The sequence below is a fragment of the Eschscholzia californica genome, unplaced genomic scaffold (genome assembly GCF_041429995.1).
Source record: "Eschscholzia californica isolate CP2 unplaced genomic scaffold, dmEscCali1.0.p SCAF_3, whole genome shotgun sequence".
Lineage (NCBI taxonomy): Eukaryota > Viridiplantae > Streptophyta > Magnoliopsida > Ranunculales > Papaveraceae > Eschscholzia > Eschscholzia californica.
The window spans coordinates 55,293,247-55,311,473 of record NW_028238420.1 but is presented as its reverse complement, the minus strand read 5'-3'; the positions used below and the strand labels follow the sequence as shown (position 1 = coordinate 55,311,473).

At 36.6% G+C, this 18,227-nt stretch overlaps 1 protein-coding gene across 8 annotated transcripts; it reads left to right on the top strand.

Annotated features, from left to right (window-relative positions):
• The first annotated feature begins 206 nt into the window (after positions 1 to 206).
• LOC147552051 (protein MOR1-like) lies at positions 207 to 18,096 on the top strand. 8 transcript variants are annotated; one of them, XM_086668872.1, is made up of 53 exons: positions 207 to 789; positions 934 to 1,039; positions 1,148 to 1,271; positions 1,677 to 1,756; positions 1,837 to 2,014; positions 2,114 to 2,178; positions 2,378 to 2,460; positions 2,695 to 2,780; positions 2,886 to 2,999; positions 3,627 to 3,746; positions 4,733 to 4,835; positions 5,443 to 5,579; positions 5,690 to 5,755; positions 6,029 to 6,146; positions 6,245 to 6,285; positions 6,644 to 6,715; positions 6,840 to 6,944; positions 7,051 to 7,156; positions 7,286 to 7,398; positions 7,507 to 7,594; positions 7,946 to 8,046; positions 8,153 to 8,260; positions 8,546 to 8,651; positions 8,755 to 8,834; positions 8,930 to 9,079; positions 9,476 to 9,551; positions 9,711 to 9,835; positions 9,918 to 10,028; positions 10,120 to 10,269; positions 10,345 to 10,419; positions 10,517 to 10,598; positions 10,683 to 10,807; positions 10,886 to 10,987; positions 11,074 to 11,148; positions 11,237 to 11,332; positions 11,417 to 11,518; positions 11,597 to 11,698; positions 12,618 to 12,800; positions 12,938 to 13,049; positions 13,229 to 13,305; positions 13,394 to 13,473; positions 14,238 to 14,303; positions 14,412 to 14,538; positions 15,072 to 15,194; positions 15,314 to 15,391; positions 15,480 to 15,797; positions 16,043 to 16,140; positions 16,225 to 16,381; positions 16,461 to 16,577; positions 16,671 to 16,766; positions 16,948 to 17,019; positions 17,116 to 17,359; positions 17,429 to 18,096. In XM_086668872.1, exons 1-53 carry the CDS (start codon positions 627 to 629, stop codon positions 17,704 to 17,706), a joined length of 6,060 nt encoding a protein of 2,019 aa, XP_086524998.1. In that variant the 5' UTR covers positions 207 to 626; the 3' UTR covers positions 17,707 to 18,096. The 8 variants fall into 8 exon arrangements, with proteins under 8 accessions (XP_086524998.1, XP_086525000.1, XP_086524999.1 ...); XM_086668874.1 differs by having other exon boundaries at positions 234 to 789; positions 6,251 to 6,285; XM_086668873.1 differs by having other exon boundaries at positions 234 to 789; positions 6,251 to 6,285; positions 6,837 to 6,944.
• The last annotated feature ends 131 nt before the right edge of the window (positions 18,097 to 18,227 follow it).

Genomic DNA, 18,227 nt, shown 5'->3' with positions numbered 1-18,227 from the left:
TCGCCGAAATTTCGCTTGAGGAAGAAGAAACTGAAAGGTTGAAGTGTTTGGAGGAAACAAAATGTGACAAATTTCTTTTTATTTCCACTCAAAATTTTATACCCCAGATAATTTTCTTATTTCTCTAAATCAAGTACGGAAAGCGAAAAACTATCCTCTCTCACACCTTTAATACTATTTGTTTGAAAGGGAAATGTGTAAAATTTGATCTACCTAGAGTGTTACACAACACCATAATTTTAAATGTTTTCAAATTTTCTTGTTTTTCAAACTCTCACGGGATCCCTCTTTTCCAGACTTGACATTCTCATTTTAACAAAAAGCACACATAACGTATGTTCTAAATTACCCTTCTCTCTCTCTCTCTCTCTCTAACCAGGCATTCCCTCTCTAGAATTTCATCGCCCTGAGTCGCCTGAGAAAATATTATTCAAACTCTATATCCCTGTGTTCAGTTCATTTGTTTACTTCACCGGCCCTTCCATTGTCCTTCGCCGGCAGAAAGAAAAGAACCGAGAATTATACTCTTTCTCTCTCTCTATATATATCTTCTTCTTCTTCTCTCTTCAGCTTTGTTTTGTTTTTTCGTTAGGTTGTCTATAAGAAGAGATAGAAGAAACTAATAAATGTCTTCTGAAGATGAAAAATTATTGAAAGAATCCAAAAAATTACCATGGGAAGATCGTTTATTGCACAAAAATTGGAAAGTCAGAAATGATGCAAACATCGACCTTGCTGCCTTTTGTGATTCCATTACTGATCCTAAAGATAATCGTCTTAGAGAATTCGGTGAGTCATTCTATCTTAGTTCTAAAGCAAGGGCATAGAATCGATTTCGTAGTCAATTTCTTTTACTTATTTGTTCATTTGTTAAATGACAAGACAATTGATATTTCTGAATTTGAGAATTTTGCTATTTTATTGTTTGATTAGGTCCGTTATTTAGAAAGACAGTTGCGGATTCAAATGCTCCTGTTCAGGAGAAAGCTTTGGATGCCCTAATTGCATTTTTACGAGCTGCTGATTCCGATGCTGGAAGGTGGTGTAAACAAATAGAAATGTTTCCTTTGAACCTTTCCTGTTTTCGTTTATGTCTATTGGATTCATTTTGGTTGAAGTTTTTTTTGTCTTCTGGTTATTGTTACAGATTTGCAAAAGAAGTTTGTGATTCTATCGTGGCTAAATGTCTTACTGGTCGGCCGAAAACAGTGGAGAAGTCTCAGGCAGCATTTCTTCTTTGGGTGGAGTTGGAGGCGACAGAGGTTTTCCTGGTAAGTACTTTTGATATTGGATCATAAATAATGTACCTTCCATGGATGAACTTAGTGACAAGTTAGTTGCTTAATTCAATTGTTAGTTTTAAGGGTTTCGTCGAGCTTACTGTCAGTTGTGGAGCTAGTTGCTTAAAATTCTTACATCTGAAAATTTGTTGCGATTCTTGTGAAATGCATTATGAATTTCATCCTTTGGTTTGAAGCGTACGATCAATCGTCATCTTAAAAGACGGCATTTGTGCTATTCATGAGATTAGAAGGCCTGAAACAGTTTGCGCACGACAATATGCACTAGAATATAAAATTCCTTACAAATAATTTATGAAATGTTAGGTCAAGACAGGTATGTTCTGAGTTATCTGACACAGAATTTAAGCAATGATTTATGTGCTGAAATTTCAGGATGCTATGGAGAAAGCTATCAAGAACAAAGTGGCTAAAGCAGTTGTGCCAGCCATTGATGTCATGTTTCAAGCTTTAAGGTTTGCAATTTGATTGGTGTTAATAGTAGTTTAATTTTTTAAATAATTTAAATGAAAATTATTCATTTTTTTTTATATAGTGACTTTGGGTCCAAAGTTATTCCACCCAAAAGGATATTGAAGATGTTACCCGAACTTTTTGATCACCAAGATCAGAATGTCCGTGCATCTTCCAAAGGCTTGACACTTGAGCTATGTCGCTGGATAGGAAAAGACCCAGTGAAGTCAATTTTGTTCGAGAAAATGAGGGACACCATGGTGAGTATAATTGTGTGCCAATTTAGTAATTTGTAGATGCATAATTTTTTCTGATTTTCCAGATACATTATTAGTCCTCTGATGTTTCCTTGATGTTAGAAAAAAGAGCTGGAGGCAGAGCTTGTCAATGTCACTAATGGAGCTAGACCAACACGAAAGATAAGGTCATCAATTCATCATTACACTTATCCTTTAAATTTCACGTTTCTTGTATATGTTTTCTTTTTGTAGCTCAATAAATGTTCGTGCTCTATTGGAACAGTTACTATGACATTTTGGTTCAAGTTGATGTGACTTATGAGAATTTTTGTTTTGTTATTATGTTTATCTAACAGACTCGTTGTTTTGACGACTTTTTGTTAGATCTGAGCAAGACAAGGAGCCAGAACAAGAATTAGTGTCTGAAGCCGCAGGCCCGCGACTGACTGAGGATTCTGTTGCCGATGGTATGAAATTAACTTTACATTACTTGTATATTGGCATTGTTTGACTAGTGCTGTTGGATGGTCCATTTATACTTATGCAAGTATAAGTTATGGTTGTCAGATAAAAATATTGTGGAGTGTCTAAAGCCCAAGTATTGAAGAACTTTGATTTTCTTTTAAAAGAAATTAGTATAATTTTTACTTCGCAGAACCCAGCTATATGTTTTCCTTTCTGAGATAAATATATATTTTCAGCTCCACTGGAAATAGATGAATATGAACTTGTTGATCCAGTTGAAATTTTAACTCCCCTGGAGAAATCCGGCTTCTGGGATAGAGTGGTTAGTGTTCTGTCTCATATACTCGCACACATTTAATATTGTTTTGTTAATCTTATAAGTTGGTTGCCTTTCTTTCTTAATTGTTTGAGCTTTTTATTTGTTCAGAAAGCTACAAAATGGTCTGAAAGAAAGGAGGCCGTGGCAGAGCTAACTAAGCTAGCTTCAACAAAAAGAATTGCTCATGGTGATTTTTCTGAAGTTTGTCGGATTCTCAAGAAGGTTTTTTTTGTCCATTTATTTAAATCTTGTTTTCTTTCTCAAGCATTTCATGGGCATTGATACCATGTAATTATTTTGTCATTGCTTTATTTTATATTCAGTTGAAGTATTTCACTTTTGATAGACCTAATTTGTGCAATTAAGTATGTTCAAGGGCTATATTAGTTTGGATATTTCAGTGGCTTGAGTTTCCATATGGTATAAATTTATCCTGCTAAATTTGCAGGTGACCATAGTACATGCATGTCTACTTAGTGACTCATTAGCATATTAAATTTCAAAACTTCACACAGATATACCGGCCTTTTGTTTTTTTTTTTTTTGTTATTTTTTGGTGAAGTAAAAGTGTAAAACTTAAATTACGCTTTTGTACTATTTACTGCATTAGAAAATTAGGTCTTTCTAGACAAAATTATGCTCTTAGAAAAAGGTTTGTAGTAGAAAATGAACAAATTAATTTTTTTTGGAGATCCATGTTTGCATTGTTGATATTAACCGAACTCTTGCATCTGATAGACTGATACATATTCGTTATAACTCCATTTGAATGATTTGTAAATGCTGATGTTATGTCAACATTTATTAATCTTAATAAGAGGTTCTTTAAGCGGGTCTTTATTTTTGCAGCTTATTACGGATGTGAATATAGCTGTTGCAGCTGAAGCTATACAAGCAATTGGTAATCTAGCTAGTGGGCTAAGAAATCATTTTTCTGGAAGCGCACGTTTCTTGTTGCCAGTCCTGCTTGTGAGTATAGTTTAAAGCACAATTATTTGTTCATTGAGCTACATTTACTATCTACATGCATGTGGAAGTTTGTTCTTGCTACCAGTTTGCTCCTGTGGTATTTTAAGTGCAAAAATCTGTGTTGATATCATTTTTTGTATAATTTGTACAATTAGCTTTGTTGGCATCAAGAGTCTGTTTTCTTCTGGACCAAGATGTGTCTGCCATCTTTGTCGCTCTCTACATTCTTTTTTTATCTCTTCGACTTCCTCAATCGAAGCCTATTGAAATGGAACAACACTTCATCTTATGCAAATAAACATTCCCATTTTAACCTCAAAATAATAATCTAATTAATGGTGAGTAGAGTTAGTTAAGTTGTGTTTGGCTATCTTTTGTACCCTGTTGTGTTGTGCTTATGTGTATATGAGTGTGGAGCTGGGAGCTTGTATCCTATGTGGATTTCTACTTGACATGGAAACAGATCTAGCTGATCGGGAAATGTTACCCATCACGTTAATAACAAATGAACTTTAACACATCATGTCAGAATATCTGGCTCTACAACATATCTTTTAAAGCAAAACCTAAGATATCTTATTGCATAAGTAATTCTGCTTATGTGGACAGCTCATTAAATCTAAAGTAAGCCTCCTGTGTGAGCCAGGAAAATCACACAACGTTAGGTTCTGTGTTGTTTATAACCCATTAACCAGTTTGCGTGACTCACCTTGGTGTCACGTTGAAGCATAAACCTTTTCTCCTTAGATGTAGTTTTGCTTTAAACGTAAGGATTTGAGAAAGAAAAATATGTTTGTCTACATGAAACAGATTCTGTGAATTCTGTCTATATTTCCTCCATAACTTTGATAGTGATTAAGGTGACTTAAGTTGTGTTAATTAGTTAACATATTATTGCCCTTTGTTCTTCCATATTGTTGCAATAAATTAAGAAAATTGATTGTTCTAATTAATTGATTAACTTCTATCTCTTTTATCTTAACTAGGAAAAACTAAAAGAAAAGAAACCAACAGTTACAGAATCTCTCAGTCAGACCCTCCAAGCATTGCATAAGGCTGGGTGTTTTACTCTTCCAGATGTTATTGAAGGCAAGTTATCTCGTCACAACTTTGATTGTGGTCATATATTTTAGCTGTTTGTAAAACATGATATATTCTGAGTGCTTTTGGAACTTTATCATGCGTAAGCCTGTTAACTGAAAATTCAGTTGTTCAATTGAATTTCATAAATCCTTTGTCTCAAATATATCTACAAATATAAACATTTCTAGTATTTTTCTTTTCTTACTTATACTACCCAAAGACAAATAAGATTTTTCACTGTGTTACTTGTGTATCATATTAAACGTTATGTTAAATGTAGTTTCTCTTTGTACACTGTAAAGTTCGTCTCTTGACCGATATCTAATTCATTAATGATACGATTCTTTTAACTTTTCTGTTTGGCTTCCTAAGTGTTTTTTTTTTTTTTTTTTCTGTTTCACCCTTTTTAATATGCCATTCCTTTCATTATTGTCAACTTGTGGTGATTATTATCATTTTAACATACTAACATATAGACAATCTAATGTTGCAAATTGGGTTTGTACTTCTTTATTTATCAGCAAAATTGTAAATGTTCTGATATATGCATGAAAAACACGGTTGCCATTTGTTGTTAATTGTCATTTCTGGAGATGTCCTTGGCTCCTTGCAGATGTTAAAGCAGCTGTGAAAAACAAAGTTCCCCTTGTCCGTTCTTTAACTTTGAATTGGGTCACATTTTGTATCGAGACAAGCAACAAGGCTGTAGTTCTCAAGTTGCATAAGGATTATGTTCCCATCTGTATGGAGGTTAGCGTTCTCCAAGCTTTAGGATCCGATTTTAATTCTTTTCTGGGCTAGCCTAAAAATCTATGACTTGTATTTTGAATCTTAGTAGATAATTGTCTTGTGTTACATAGTGCTTGAACGATGGAACTCCGGAAGTTAGAGATGCATCATTTTCTGTGTTGGCAGCGATTGCTAAGGTATACTCCTAGATATTTACATCTTATGTGTATATATATGTATATTTCTTCTTCTTTTCTATATATATATATATATATATATATATATATATATATATATATATATATATATATATTTCTTGTTCTTTTCTTACTTCCGTTCCTGGTAATTGGTTTTATTAACTGTAAAGCTTACAAAATAGCTATTTAAAATGTCTCAATTCGTTGGCCTTTCTGACGTTGCTTCAACATTAGCAAGCTTTACAACCCTGCCAACTGTTCTTTCTCCTGTAGTCGGTTGGAATGAGACCTCTCGAAAGGTCATTGGAGAAACTTGATGAGGTGAGGAAAAAGAAGCTAACGGAAATGATCGGGGGTTCTGGAACTGGTGTTCTTCCTACTACAGGTTCAGGTTTGTCAGTTTCTAATGTCACGCATCCTTTATTTGCCAGTGCCAATTTATTTGCTTTGTTTGTTGTGGTTGCTCTTACTGCCTATTTGTTATGTCAGCTCCAGCCTCAGGTTCAGGTGGGGGAATTTCATCTTCAGAGGTGGGTTATGGTCATGTTCTAGGTTCAGTTACCATATGTTTACATGCTTTTCTTGTGTTTGAATAGTGCAGTACAAAATCTTAAATTTGTATCACTATGTCTCATTTTTATTGGAGTTTTTGTGTTTTTACAACATTTATTTCCTTAACCTATGCGTCTCTTTCACCTTTTAAGTAACTTTCGCGGTGCATGTGTATATAAAGCTGTTTCCACTTCTGCCGGTAATGCCACATTTGATTTCCATTGTTGATTTGCATCCATTAGGTTCTTGCATTCATCACTTTCGTTTATGCAGCTTCTTTGTTATAGTATTTTTAAGTTGAGTCTGATCAAACAAAAACTTTTAATGACTTTGCAGACTACAGGGGGCTCTTTTGTTAGAAAATCAGCTGCAAGCATGCTTAGTGGAAAGAAGCCTTCCCTAGCTGCTGTGAGCATTTCATTTCCCCTGTTAAATGTTTTCATCTGTCAAATTGTATATAAAATTTCTGATATGGGGGTTATGAATCATATACTCTCTTATTTTGATACTTCATACTTCTATGTTTTAGCAGCCGATAACTAAGAAAGGTGGGTCAGCAAAACCTGGTGTTAGCAAGAAGGGGGATGGAAGTGGACAGTCGAAGGCTGCTGCAGCAGTTGAATCTGAAGATGTTGAGGTAAAACATAATTAAGCTTAGGCTTGTCGCTGATTTCTGTTGCTTTTATTATTTTGTTGAGATATTAGTAAGTGCTGTATCACCAATTGAGTGCATACATTTTCAGCCATCAGAAATGACTCTTGAAGAAATTGAAAGCAAATTAGGTTCCCTTCTGCAACCAAATACAATTTCTCAGTTAAAGAGTGGTGTTTGGAAGGAACGACTCGAAGGTTCTATAATTTCCCTTCATAACTTCCTTTTTTCCCTTCGTGTTGCTTGTTTGTTATTCATAAGATGAGTCTCGTCTGATATGTTTTGAACTTGTTGAGGTTGTAGTAAATATGCTTGATTTTTTGCAGCAATTCTCTCTCTAAAACAGGAGGTAGAAGGTCTAGAAAACCTTGACCGTTCAGCGGAGATTTTGATCCGTTTGCTGTGTAATATTCCTGGGTGGAGTGAGAAAAATGTCCAGGTACTTATCAAAAGGAAAAGCTTAGATACTTGAATTATCCTCTTGTTGACCAATATTTCTTTTCTTACTTTGGCAGGTCATTTACATTTTTTATTTGAACGAATGCAGGTTCAACAACAGGTTATTGAAGTCATTACACATATAGCTTCTACAGTATCAAAATTTCCAAAACGATGTGTTGTACTCTGCATTTTCGGTAGGTGTCGTTGTGTACTCGTGATCAGACACCATATAATCGTGTATTGACTGCAGCTGTTTACCAAGAGCTAAGATGGTTTTAACTGTATATGCTGACTTTAATAAATGCCTTCTTTTTTACTTCAATGAAGTTGGATTTTGGAATCTATTTAACCAAATGTGCTTATAACATTAGATTCTCCTCCAATGCTGCTTCTTTTTCTGTATTCAACATACTCTGCTCATTGCGTAGCCTGTTCTTGTCACCAGTTTTATTCCGGGTTACTTAACTTTGTCTGGATAGGTCTCTTTTGCTTCCTTGCACCATATAGTGGAGTGGACTAAATATACACACTCTCCTTCTTATCAGGTATAAGTGAACGAGTAGCAGATATTAAGACCCGTGCTCATGCAATGAAGTGCCTTACTACATTTTCAGAAGCTGTTGGTCCTGGGTTTGTTTTTGACAGGGTAAGTTTAATTATGGACTTGACATTTGATGCTGGACCTGGTCATGTTTTATATTTTCTGTTCTGAGCCATGACAGACAGACCTTTGCCATTTGTATTTGTCCTAGCTTTACAAAATAATGAAAGAACACAAAAACCCCAAGGTTCTAAGTGAAGGAATTTCGTGGATGGTGTCTGCAGTTGAAGACTTTGGTGTATCACATTTGAAGTTGAAGGTACTTGAATTCCTCGTACATATTGTTATGGTGCTTCATATTTGCTCAATGCTTCCTGCTATCATGTTTTAAATATTAACCTTGTTACACTTGTAACTAAAGCATGTCTCTCTTTCACTGGAGTAAATTGATTTATGCAAATACATTGATTGCAATTGGACTAGGATCCCTTGTCTCGCATTGTATGCTTTACCATTAATTGATTTCTGGGGAGATACTTCAATCATTTCTTACTGGACTTAGTTGATTTCTGCAAAGAACTGTATGTGCCTTTCACATTCACAGGACTTGATTGATTTTTGCAAAGATACTGGACTGCAATCCAGCGCTCCTGCCACTAGAAATGCAACTATAAAGCTGATTGGATCTTTGCATAAGTTTGTTGGTCCAGGTGATTCATTTGTTCTATAGTACTCGTGGTGTAAAATTTAAACTTTCCTGCCCTTTTATGTTTTCTTTTGGACGGTACTTCTCACTTTTTATTTGTATTACAGATATTAAAGGGTTTCTGACTGATGTAAAGCCTGCACTTCTTAGTGCACTTGACACTGAGTATGAAAAGAATCCTTTTGAGGTATATCTTTTTTTTTTTTCATTAATGTGCATTTTGATCAAGTTTTCAGTCTTGTATTATTTCTCATTCTTACTTCTTGGTATTGTCTGCAATAGGGTGCTTCAGCTGCTCCCAAGAAAACAGTGAAGGCAGTGGAATCTTCGTCATCTTCATCTGCTGGGGGCTTGGATGGCCTGCCACGTGAAGATATTAGTTCAAAGATCTCCCCTACTTTGCTGAAGAACTTGGGCAGCCCTGACTGGAAGGTTTGCTTGTTGCGATGCTGTTATTTGGTTATATATTTCCACTGTGGAAGTTTGAAGTATGGGGGTGGATTATGGATAAGTCACATCGACCAATGGCTGACTTGTCCTGTGATTGGCTGGGAATCTTTTGACCATAGTCGTCCGAACTAGCCTGACAGAGCCTGACTCAATAATTCTGGCCCTACATGATGTCTTGTTTGGATGGTCAGGGCTTTGTTTCATTACCAAGTGGCTAGGACATCTGAGCTAGTCATATTCAGCTTGGCTGAACTTGTTTGTAATCTGGTTAACATAACATCCCGTCGCCACAACTACTTGCAATCTAGTTATGTCACAAGTCTCATACTCTTATGTACCAATCTGTCATAACTCTGGTCTTTCTTTTGGTTGTTCCAGCTCCGTTTAGAATCTATTGAGTCGGTAAATAAGATTTTGGAAGAAGCCAACAAGCGGATTCAACCTACTGGAACTGGTAGGCATTATGTTTATTCTGTCTGGTATTTATTGAACTTGGATGTCGCCAAATTAGCTGATAGCAGTAGCTGATATTTTATTGATGTGGTAATGCAATTAAACTAGGTGTTCATTAATATGCTTTTCACCAAATTTTTATTTGTTATGGAATAATCAGTGGAGCTATTTACTGCTCTTAGAGGCCGGCTATATGACAGTAATAAAAACTTAGTGATGGCAACCTTGGCTACTATTGGTGGAGTTGCATCTGCAATGGGCCCGACTGTTGAGAAGGCAAGCAAGGTACTAATATGATCTTTTCGACTAATATGTTACTTGTTATTGGAGGTCTCCACGTAATTACGCGAAGTATGTTTTGTTGCAGGGGATCTTGTCGGACATTCTTAAATGCGTTGGTGACAATAAGAAGCACATGAGAGAATGCACTTTGAACGCCTTAGAGGCCTGGTTCGGAGCTGTCCAACTCGATAAGATGGTAATGCTTCTCGATTTATTCTGTTTTCCGAGACTATTGGAGTCGACTTATGAGCTGACTGTTCAACTTCGTGGAAATGATGAATTTTTAGGTTCCATACTTCCTAGGTGCTTTATCTGATACAAAGATTGGCGCTGAGGGTAGGAAAGATCTTTTTGATTGGTTGTCGAAGCACCTTTCAGGAACAAATGAATCATCTGATCTTGTGCACCTGCTGAAACCGGCTGCCTTTGCTCTTACGGTATTTATTCAGTTGAAAATACAGCAACACCAAGATTTTCATAGTAAACTTACTAAAAATCTGGCAATTCCATAGGACAAATCGTCAGAGGTTCGAAAAGCTGCTGAAGCCTGTATTGGTGAAATTGTGAAAGTTTGTGGACATGAAGCAGTATGTGGCTAGCCTTAGAAACCCCTGTTTTTTAATTGTTCTCTCAAATAGACAGTTAACTTGCAAACAATATTGTTTTCTTGATTCTGGGTGATAGGTGACCAAGGTGGTGAAAGACTTAAGTGGACCTGCTGTAGCTCTTATTCTCGGTCAACTTAATCCATCTTCGGCGTTCCAAGGTGCATCATCACCACCACCCTTTTTTGGTGTTTAGATTATTTTGTGGATAGCTGTGGTTTCATTCCTACTTAATTCTTATCCAGAATCATTTGAATCTACAAAAGCAATTCCATCTGGGATGGCATCAAAAACAAGTTCAAAGATTGGGAAGTCTAGCTCGAGTGGCCACGGTGATCGTGCGAAGCATGGGCCGAAAGCCACTTCTTCGGTTTGTCCAAGTTGCTTATGACTATTTATTTTGCCCTCTAAACTCTAAAGTAAGATCGTCTAAATTTCTTTTGAACAGAGAGCTGCTCCTACTAGGGGTTCTAGGCCTGAATCAGTTGCCTCTGTTCAGGATCTTGCAGTACAATCACAAGCTTTATTCAACATCAAAGACTCGAACAAGGTATTTTTTGAGCATCAACCTGTTAATTGTCGCATGGAAGAAGTGGATATTACGTTTATCTGAATTAAGGATGAGTGTTTCTGCAGGAAGAGAGGGAGAGGATTGTTGTCCGCAGATTTAAATTTGAGGAACCTCGATTGGAGCAAATTCATGATCTTGAGGTATCCGTTTTTCAAATGTCTTTCTAGTTATTAGTTATTTTTCCCTATCATCCTTAATGGGCAACCAGTTAATTGGTCTTTACTTCAGAATGATTTCAGTAGGTATTTTAGGGAAGACCTTCATAGACGCCTTCTTAGCACAGACTTCAAGAAGCAAGTTGACGGGCTTGAGTTATTACAGAAGGTTGGTATTTTTTTTTTGTTGTTTTGTATGATCTCAAGTCATTGTTGTAAGAGGCCTGGTTTAGATTTTCTATCCTGCATGCAGACTCTTCCATCCAGTGCAAAAGAAATGACTGAACTTCTAGATATACTTTTGAGGTGGTTTGTTCTGCGATTCTGCGAGTCGAATACAACATGCCTGTTGAAGGTACATCAATACTTCTGTTAAATGTGTTCGTTTGTGTAATGAAATACAATTAGGCTTGAAGTGGTTGGATATAAATAGGTGCTGGAGTTCCTTCCTGAACTTTTTGATTCACTGAAAGATGAGGGTTACCATTTTACTGAAGCAGAAGCAGCTATATTTCTTCCATGCTTGGTAGAGAAGGTATCCTTTTTTAATAACTTCTTGGGGATGAACATTTCTGCAAATTCGTTTAACGCTGCTTGTTTTTAATTCTGTATCCCTCTATTTACTATGTTTTTTATGTGATAGCATGTTGTGGTATTTACTAGGGCTGATTCTGTTTTGGCCCTCAATTTGTGACCAACTGCTGTTTTGACCCCTATCAGTCTCCGACAGTTCGTTTTGGCCCCCAAAACCATTTTTGTTCCAAAAATACTTTTGTGGTATTATTGTATTTTAGATATTTACAAAATGTATCCACCTCCCTTTTTCTCTCCACATCATCAAACCTTCTACCTCACCCCCATTTTCATGGTCGCCGACAACCTTAAAAGAAAATTTCTTCTCCCACCACCACTCACTCTCTCTCTCTCTACGCTCCTCTTGGCCGGCATGAACCCTGGCGAAGAGGAACTCCCGCCGTCACAAAGGAGTTCCCCTGCTCCGAGGCTCCTGCCGGCAAAGGGGAACTCGTTGGTGAGGAAAGAGAGAGAGGTGGTGGGAGAAGAAGAAATAGTTTTTAAGGTTGCCTGTAGGAGGTCGTTGGCCGTGAGGTGGAAGATTTGATGATGTGGAGGAGAGAAAAAGGGGTGAGGAGGATATATTTTAAAAAACATCTAGATTAGAGTAATACCACAAGGGTATTTTTCGAAAAAAAATTGGTTTTGGGGGGCAAAACGAACTGCCAGACACATATGGAGGCCAAAGAACTGCAAGACAAAATTTTCAAAAAGAAAAAGACGAACAACCTGACATTTATGGGGCCAAAATGGTCTGTTGGTCACATATTGGGGGCCAAGACGAAATTATCCCTCTTTATTATTTTCTTTTTCTTTCTATTGTATTAATCAAGTCTTACTTTACTAAGTGTGTTCTACCATGTATTATTCCCGAATTGTAGTCTGGACATAATATTGAGAAAGTGCGAGAAAAAATGCGGGAGCTAATGAAACAGATTGCTCACATATATTCAGCATCAAAGCTGTTTCCTTTTATTTTGGAGGGTTTGCGCTCGAAAAACAATCGCTCTCGGATAGAGTGTGTTGACCTTATTGGTTTCTTAATCGATAACCATGGGGCTGAGGTAAAAGTTGGTGATATTTTATTTTAGTAGAATTGGCCGTTGGAGAAAATTACAATTAACTCTTCAGACCTCCCCAATCCCCCTACTTTTCTCTTTGGTTAAGGTACTAATTGTGACTACTACTTTTTCTTTTACAGATAAGTGGTCAGTTGAAGTCCTTGCAACTTGTTGCCGTTTTGACTTCAGAAAGAGATGGTGAACTTAGGAAAGCTGCCCTAAATACCTTGGCGACCGCTTACAAGAGTCTTGGTAATTAATGTCACTATACATTGAAGTTCAAATATGGACATTTAGTTATAAAAACATATAAACCTTTAGCTCGTGATTCTTGAGGGTGTTTTCTTGTTCCTCCCTAGGAATCAAATTTTATTTTGTTCACTCAAATGTTTTCTGTTGTTTGGTCACTTGGTGACTGTTTTCTGGTATAGGGGAGGATGTTTGGAGATATGTAGGGAAGTTATCTGATGCTCAAAAGAGCATGTTGGATGATAAATTTAAATGGAAGGTTGGTAATCCACATACCCACACGCTGTGAGGATGTATATAAGATTCTGTTTGCGATTTTTGTCTTCACATATGTGTTTTTTTGGCAGGCCCGCGAGATGGAAAAAAGGAAAGAAGGAAGGCCTGGAGAAGCTAGAGCTGCCTTGAGACGTTCCGTTAGGGACAACGGGTGCGTATTATAACTTTTCTTGTTATGTGTTGCTTAGATGCATACTTGCATCTTGTTTGCTGCAAGGTGTCAGAATCTATTTATAGTTTTGCTGCATAATCGATCAATCTATTTTTGTTTTACTAGTTTAGTAAAATGCATTGTTCTTTTTCATTTTCGTACCTTTTGTGTGAAATATGTACAAGAAACTCTTAGGAAGTGGAATGTGAAACTCTTAAAAGCTTATGAGCTTGGGGATCATATTTCTAGATAAAAAAAACTGCATCTAGACTGCAAATTTGAATTTAATCTCTCTTGCTATTGATGCATTATACCCTTTTATACTTATTCTTATACGCACATTGCTTAATTACTATTTTGTTTAGATAGTTGTAAATTTGTAGTGCTAGTATCGAACCCCTTAATAATTATATTTCTTTAACAACTCATACTGCTTTTTGTTGATATTTCAGTGAAAGACAGTAGTTAGTGTCTTGGTGACGTCTATGTAGGAATTCATTGTTTTTTTTTATGTACTCCCTCTTCTGTTCCTTTTTTCTTAGGTGTTTTCTCCTTGAGTTCTTTTTTTCTGCTTTTGTTGCGTTGTTAATTTTTTTTTTGTTGGTAGTTCTGTTGTATCAATTGGTTTCTTAATTTATTCGTTGTTTCAAGAAAAACAGTAGTTCTGTCTGTAGAATAACAATGTTATCTATTTAAGAAGTTCCCTTTTGAGAAAATAATAAAACATTGATTGATGTGTATTTCTTTCTTTTATCAACCTCCAGGTTAGATGTAGCAGAGCAGAGTGGAGAAATTCTATCAAGATCTGTTTCTGCTCAAGCTTTTACAAGGTACCAAGGCAAATGTTTGACGATGAAATTAGTTCAGTTTCAGGCAAATGTTCCCAGTTTGCTGCGAGTAATCTTTAGTTTTATAATTCTGATACTGTTCATCTTTAGGGAACATATTGGCCATTCTGAACCTCATGCAGACAGGCATATATTACCCCATGCAATTCCAAGTCCTATTGGGCCAACAGACTGGAATGAAGCTTTAGAAATCATTTCATTTGGTTCTCCCGAGCAGGTTTTTCTTCTTATATACTCTCGAGCTTTATCTGTTTCATTGGTACCAGCACTTTCATTTCTGCGCGGAAATATTTACTTTATTTTGGTTTCGAAACAATTACCACTTCTGTTTCGCTCTTAATTTTTTAAACTTTCTGGATATTGTGACTTTATGCTCCCATAGAGTTTAGGTTGGCGATAATTTGGTATAGAATCTAGAGATTAATTTCACATATACATTTTAACATTTAGCAACCTGCTTGCTGGATCAGGAGCACCATCTTCACTCCACTATCTAGCAGTACTGGCTTTCTTCCACACTAAATGATTATTTGGTGACATTCCCTAGCCTGGGCAATAAGTTCTTCCCTACAGGTGTCTCTCAGATTGGAGACTGATTCATTTTGCTAGGAAAATATTGTCCATTTAATTGTTTAATATATCATTATGTTATTTGGATTCCTTTCTTGGATGTTAAGCTGCACATACTCATCTCTGATATTCCTTCTCTTAGTTACAATGAACATTTTCTAACACACTTGGATTGTGCAGTCTGTGGAAGGCATGAAAGTTGTTTGCCATGAGTTGGCATCAGCAATGAATGATCCTGAAGGCACTGCAATGGATGATCTTGTCAAGGACGCAGATAGACTCGTTTCATGCTTAGCAACTAAGGCAAAATTCAGTTCCTACCCTTGTTATTTGATAATGTCTTGTTTGTCTAACTCTCCTCCCTAAACTTTTTTCAGTATTTAGGCGTCTCTTAATGTTTCTAAAACTTAATCTCTTAACAGGTGGCCAAGACCTTCGACTTCAGTCTGGCAGGGTCTTCTTCTCGGTCGTGTAAATATGTTCTAAACACACTCATGCAGGTATATAATTGCTCAGTACATGTGATATTTCTATCTCCGTATAAAACTATTTCGTGTTAATTTTCTTTTTTGTGGAATATGGCTGCAGATTTTTCAAAATAAAAGACTTGCCCATGCTGTTACAGAGAGTACCCTTGACAGTCTCATCACTGAGCTTCTTCTATGGCTTTTGGATGAAAGGGTGCCACTGATGGATGATGGCAGCCAGCTCCTAAAAGCACTTAACGTTTTGATGCTTAAGATTCTGGATAATGCAGAAAGAACTTCATCTTTTGTTGTACTGATTAATCTATTGCGTCCATTGGATCCTGCGAGATGGCCGTCACCAGCTTCTATTGAGACATTTGCTGCACGTAATCACAAGTTTTTAGACTTAGTTGTTAAATGTCTGATCAAACTGACAAAAGTAAATTTCATGCCTTCACCTCTTCACATTTTTCTTTTTAATCTGCTTGTCTGGGTAATTTTATAATAAAGTTATATGATCTATCAAAATGGACAATTGTGAACACACCCACTTAGGAAATATAAAGCCCTCATTACGTCACAGATGCCAATCTTCAAAACTGAGAAGCAACCCAAGTTCTGAAAATTGTAGAAATTACGAGATTATACATCTGTGATATTTGATGCGATCACTTTGCCAAATAGGTTCTCCAAAGTACAATTTTTGACGTTGATCTTGACCGGATCCTTCAGAGCATCCATATGTATCTTCAAGGATTAGGGATGGAAGAAATCAGAAGAAGGTAATTTCCTGATATCTAATATTTAAATTTCTCGTACAGTCTTTTCATTCCGTGATTTGTCTCTAACACAACAAAACCTACCAGAGCTGGGGCTGATGACAAACCACTACGGATGGTTAAAACTGTTCTTCACGAACTTGTTAAGCTTCGTGGAACAGCAATCAAGGGTCATCTTTCTATGGTTCCAATAGATATGGAACCTCAACCAATCGTTCTTGCGTACATTGACCTCAATCTTCAGGTAAAAATTTGTGGACTTTGAATTTTGACTTTTTATTAGGCAAGTACCAATTTATTCAAATTTGTTACTCTTTTTTCAGACTCTTGCTGCGGCTAGAATGCTTACGCCATCAGGCCCTGTTGGTCAAACTCATTGGCGTGATTCTGCTAATAATAGTCCACCACCTGCTACAAACTTAGCAGATGCACCACTCAAGGTTCTTTTTCCCACCTCGTATTAGCTCGGTCATGAATTTTACGGTATGGTAATGGTTAACTCTTGTTACTAACAACACGGTGTTAATTCACAGCAAGAACTTGCTGCAATTTTCAAGAAGATCGGTGACAAGCAGACTTGTACTATTGGTTTATATGAACTATATCGGATCACTCAACTATACCCTAAGGTATACTCGTATAACGAGGATTCACCAGTGAATCAGTAATTACTTTTACCATAGTTGATTTTTCATTGTCATTGGTATTTATTGCGCGTATTTCACTATCCGTTGTCTCTTATGCATCAATTAGTTTCCTGGTCTGAATTTTGTGTTTTATTTTTGCTTTTAATTTTTGTTTCTTCTTCAGGTTGATATATTTTCTCAGCTCCAGAATGCAAGTGAAGCATTTCGGACATACATTAGAGACGGGTTAGCCCAGGTATGATTGTCTTTTTATCGAGAGTTTGCTAGATATGCAAATTTAGATGTATTTATGAACTGTTTTACATTTTCGTGGTAAATTACTTTGCTTCAGATGGAAAAGAATGCAGCTGCTGGTAGGACTACATCAAATGTGTCCATATCAACTCCTCCGGTTGCCCAAACCCCATTTGCTCCTCTATCACCTGTACAGTCAATTTCAGTTAATGATTCCAAGTCTCAAAATTTCAGACATGAACCTAGGAACTCAAATTTGCCACAACCACATAACGGTGATGATCTTTCAGCATTGAGGCGAAATATCGCAGATGAGAGGAACGATAGATTCCCATCAGGAGGTAACTCCTCTCTCTCTCTCCCTCTCCTCGTTAATGACGATTCTAAAAACGATAATGAAATGGCTGCAGTTTCAAGCGGGACACTAGATGCAATCAGAGAAAGAATGAAAAGCATTCAGTTGGCAGCAGCAGGAAACCCAGATCCAGGAAACAGACAGTATATGTCCATTAATGGCGGTAACATGGCTCGTGTACTTCAAGACCATATCCCTCGTGGGTCAGATCAGGTGGTTCACGAACAAGAGCTGCCGACGCAAACAACTGTTCTACCCATGGATGAGAAAGCATTATCTGGGCTTCAAGCTCGAATGGAGAGGCTCAAAAGTGGAACCCTTGAATCTTTGTAGAATGAAAGATGAATCTGAGAAATGAATGGAGGAATACCTTTCTGTTTCTCTATTCATCAATCAATAAATTTTCATACTCTGAGCAAACTAAGATTAGTTCAGAAAACTTCAGATGTGAGAGAGAAATGTAGTGAATTTGAATTGGTGGTTCGGCTAGTCATGTCGAACCCAAGTTTACGAGGTTTGATGATTATATAGTTTGTACAATAGTAGCAGTATATCGGTAATTTAGGTTGTTTTATTAGGTCGTTTGTAGTGGTATTGTTGTTTGATATCATATGCCCAAGGAAAATGTTTTTAGTTGTTTAAGTTGCTTATGCAACTTTAGGAGGATTCAGTTTCTTGTAAATTTTGTTAGTAGAAAATTCTATTTGGATTATTTGTTGGATATACACATGAATGCTATAATTTGTTGTGAATGTTTAGATAACTTCATATAATACTTTATTTTCTCCATCCTCTTGAAGAGGGTGTGAATTATTTTTTTCTCTTTGTTGGCCTGAGAAGACAATTTTTTTATT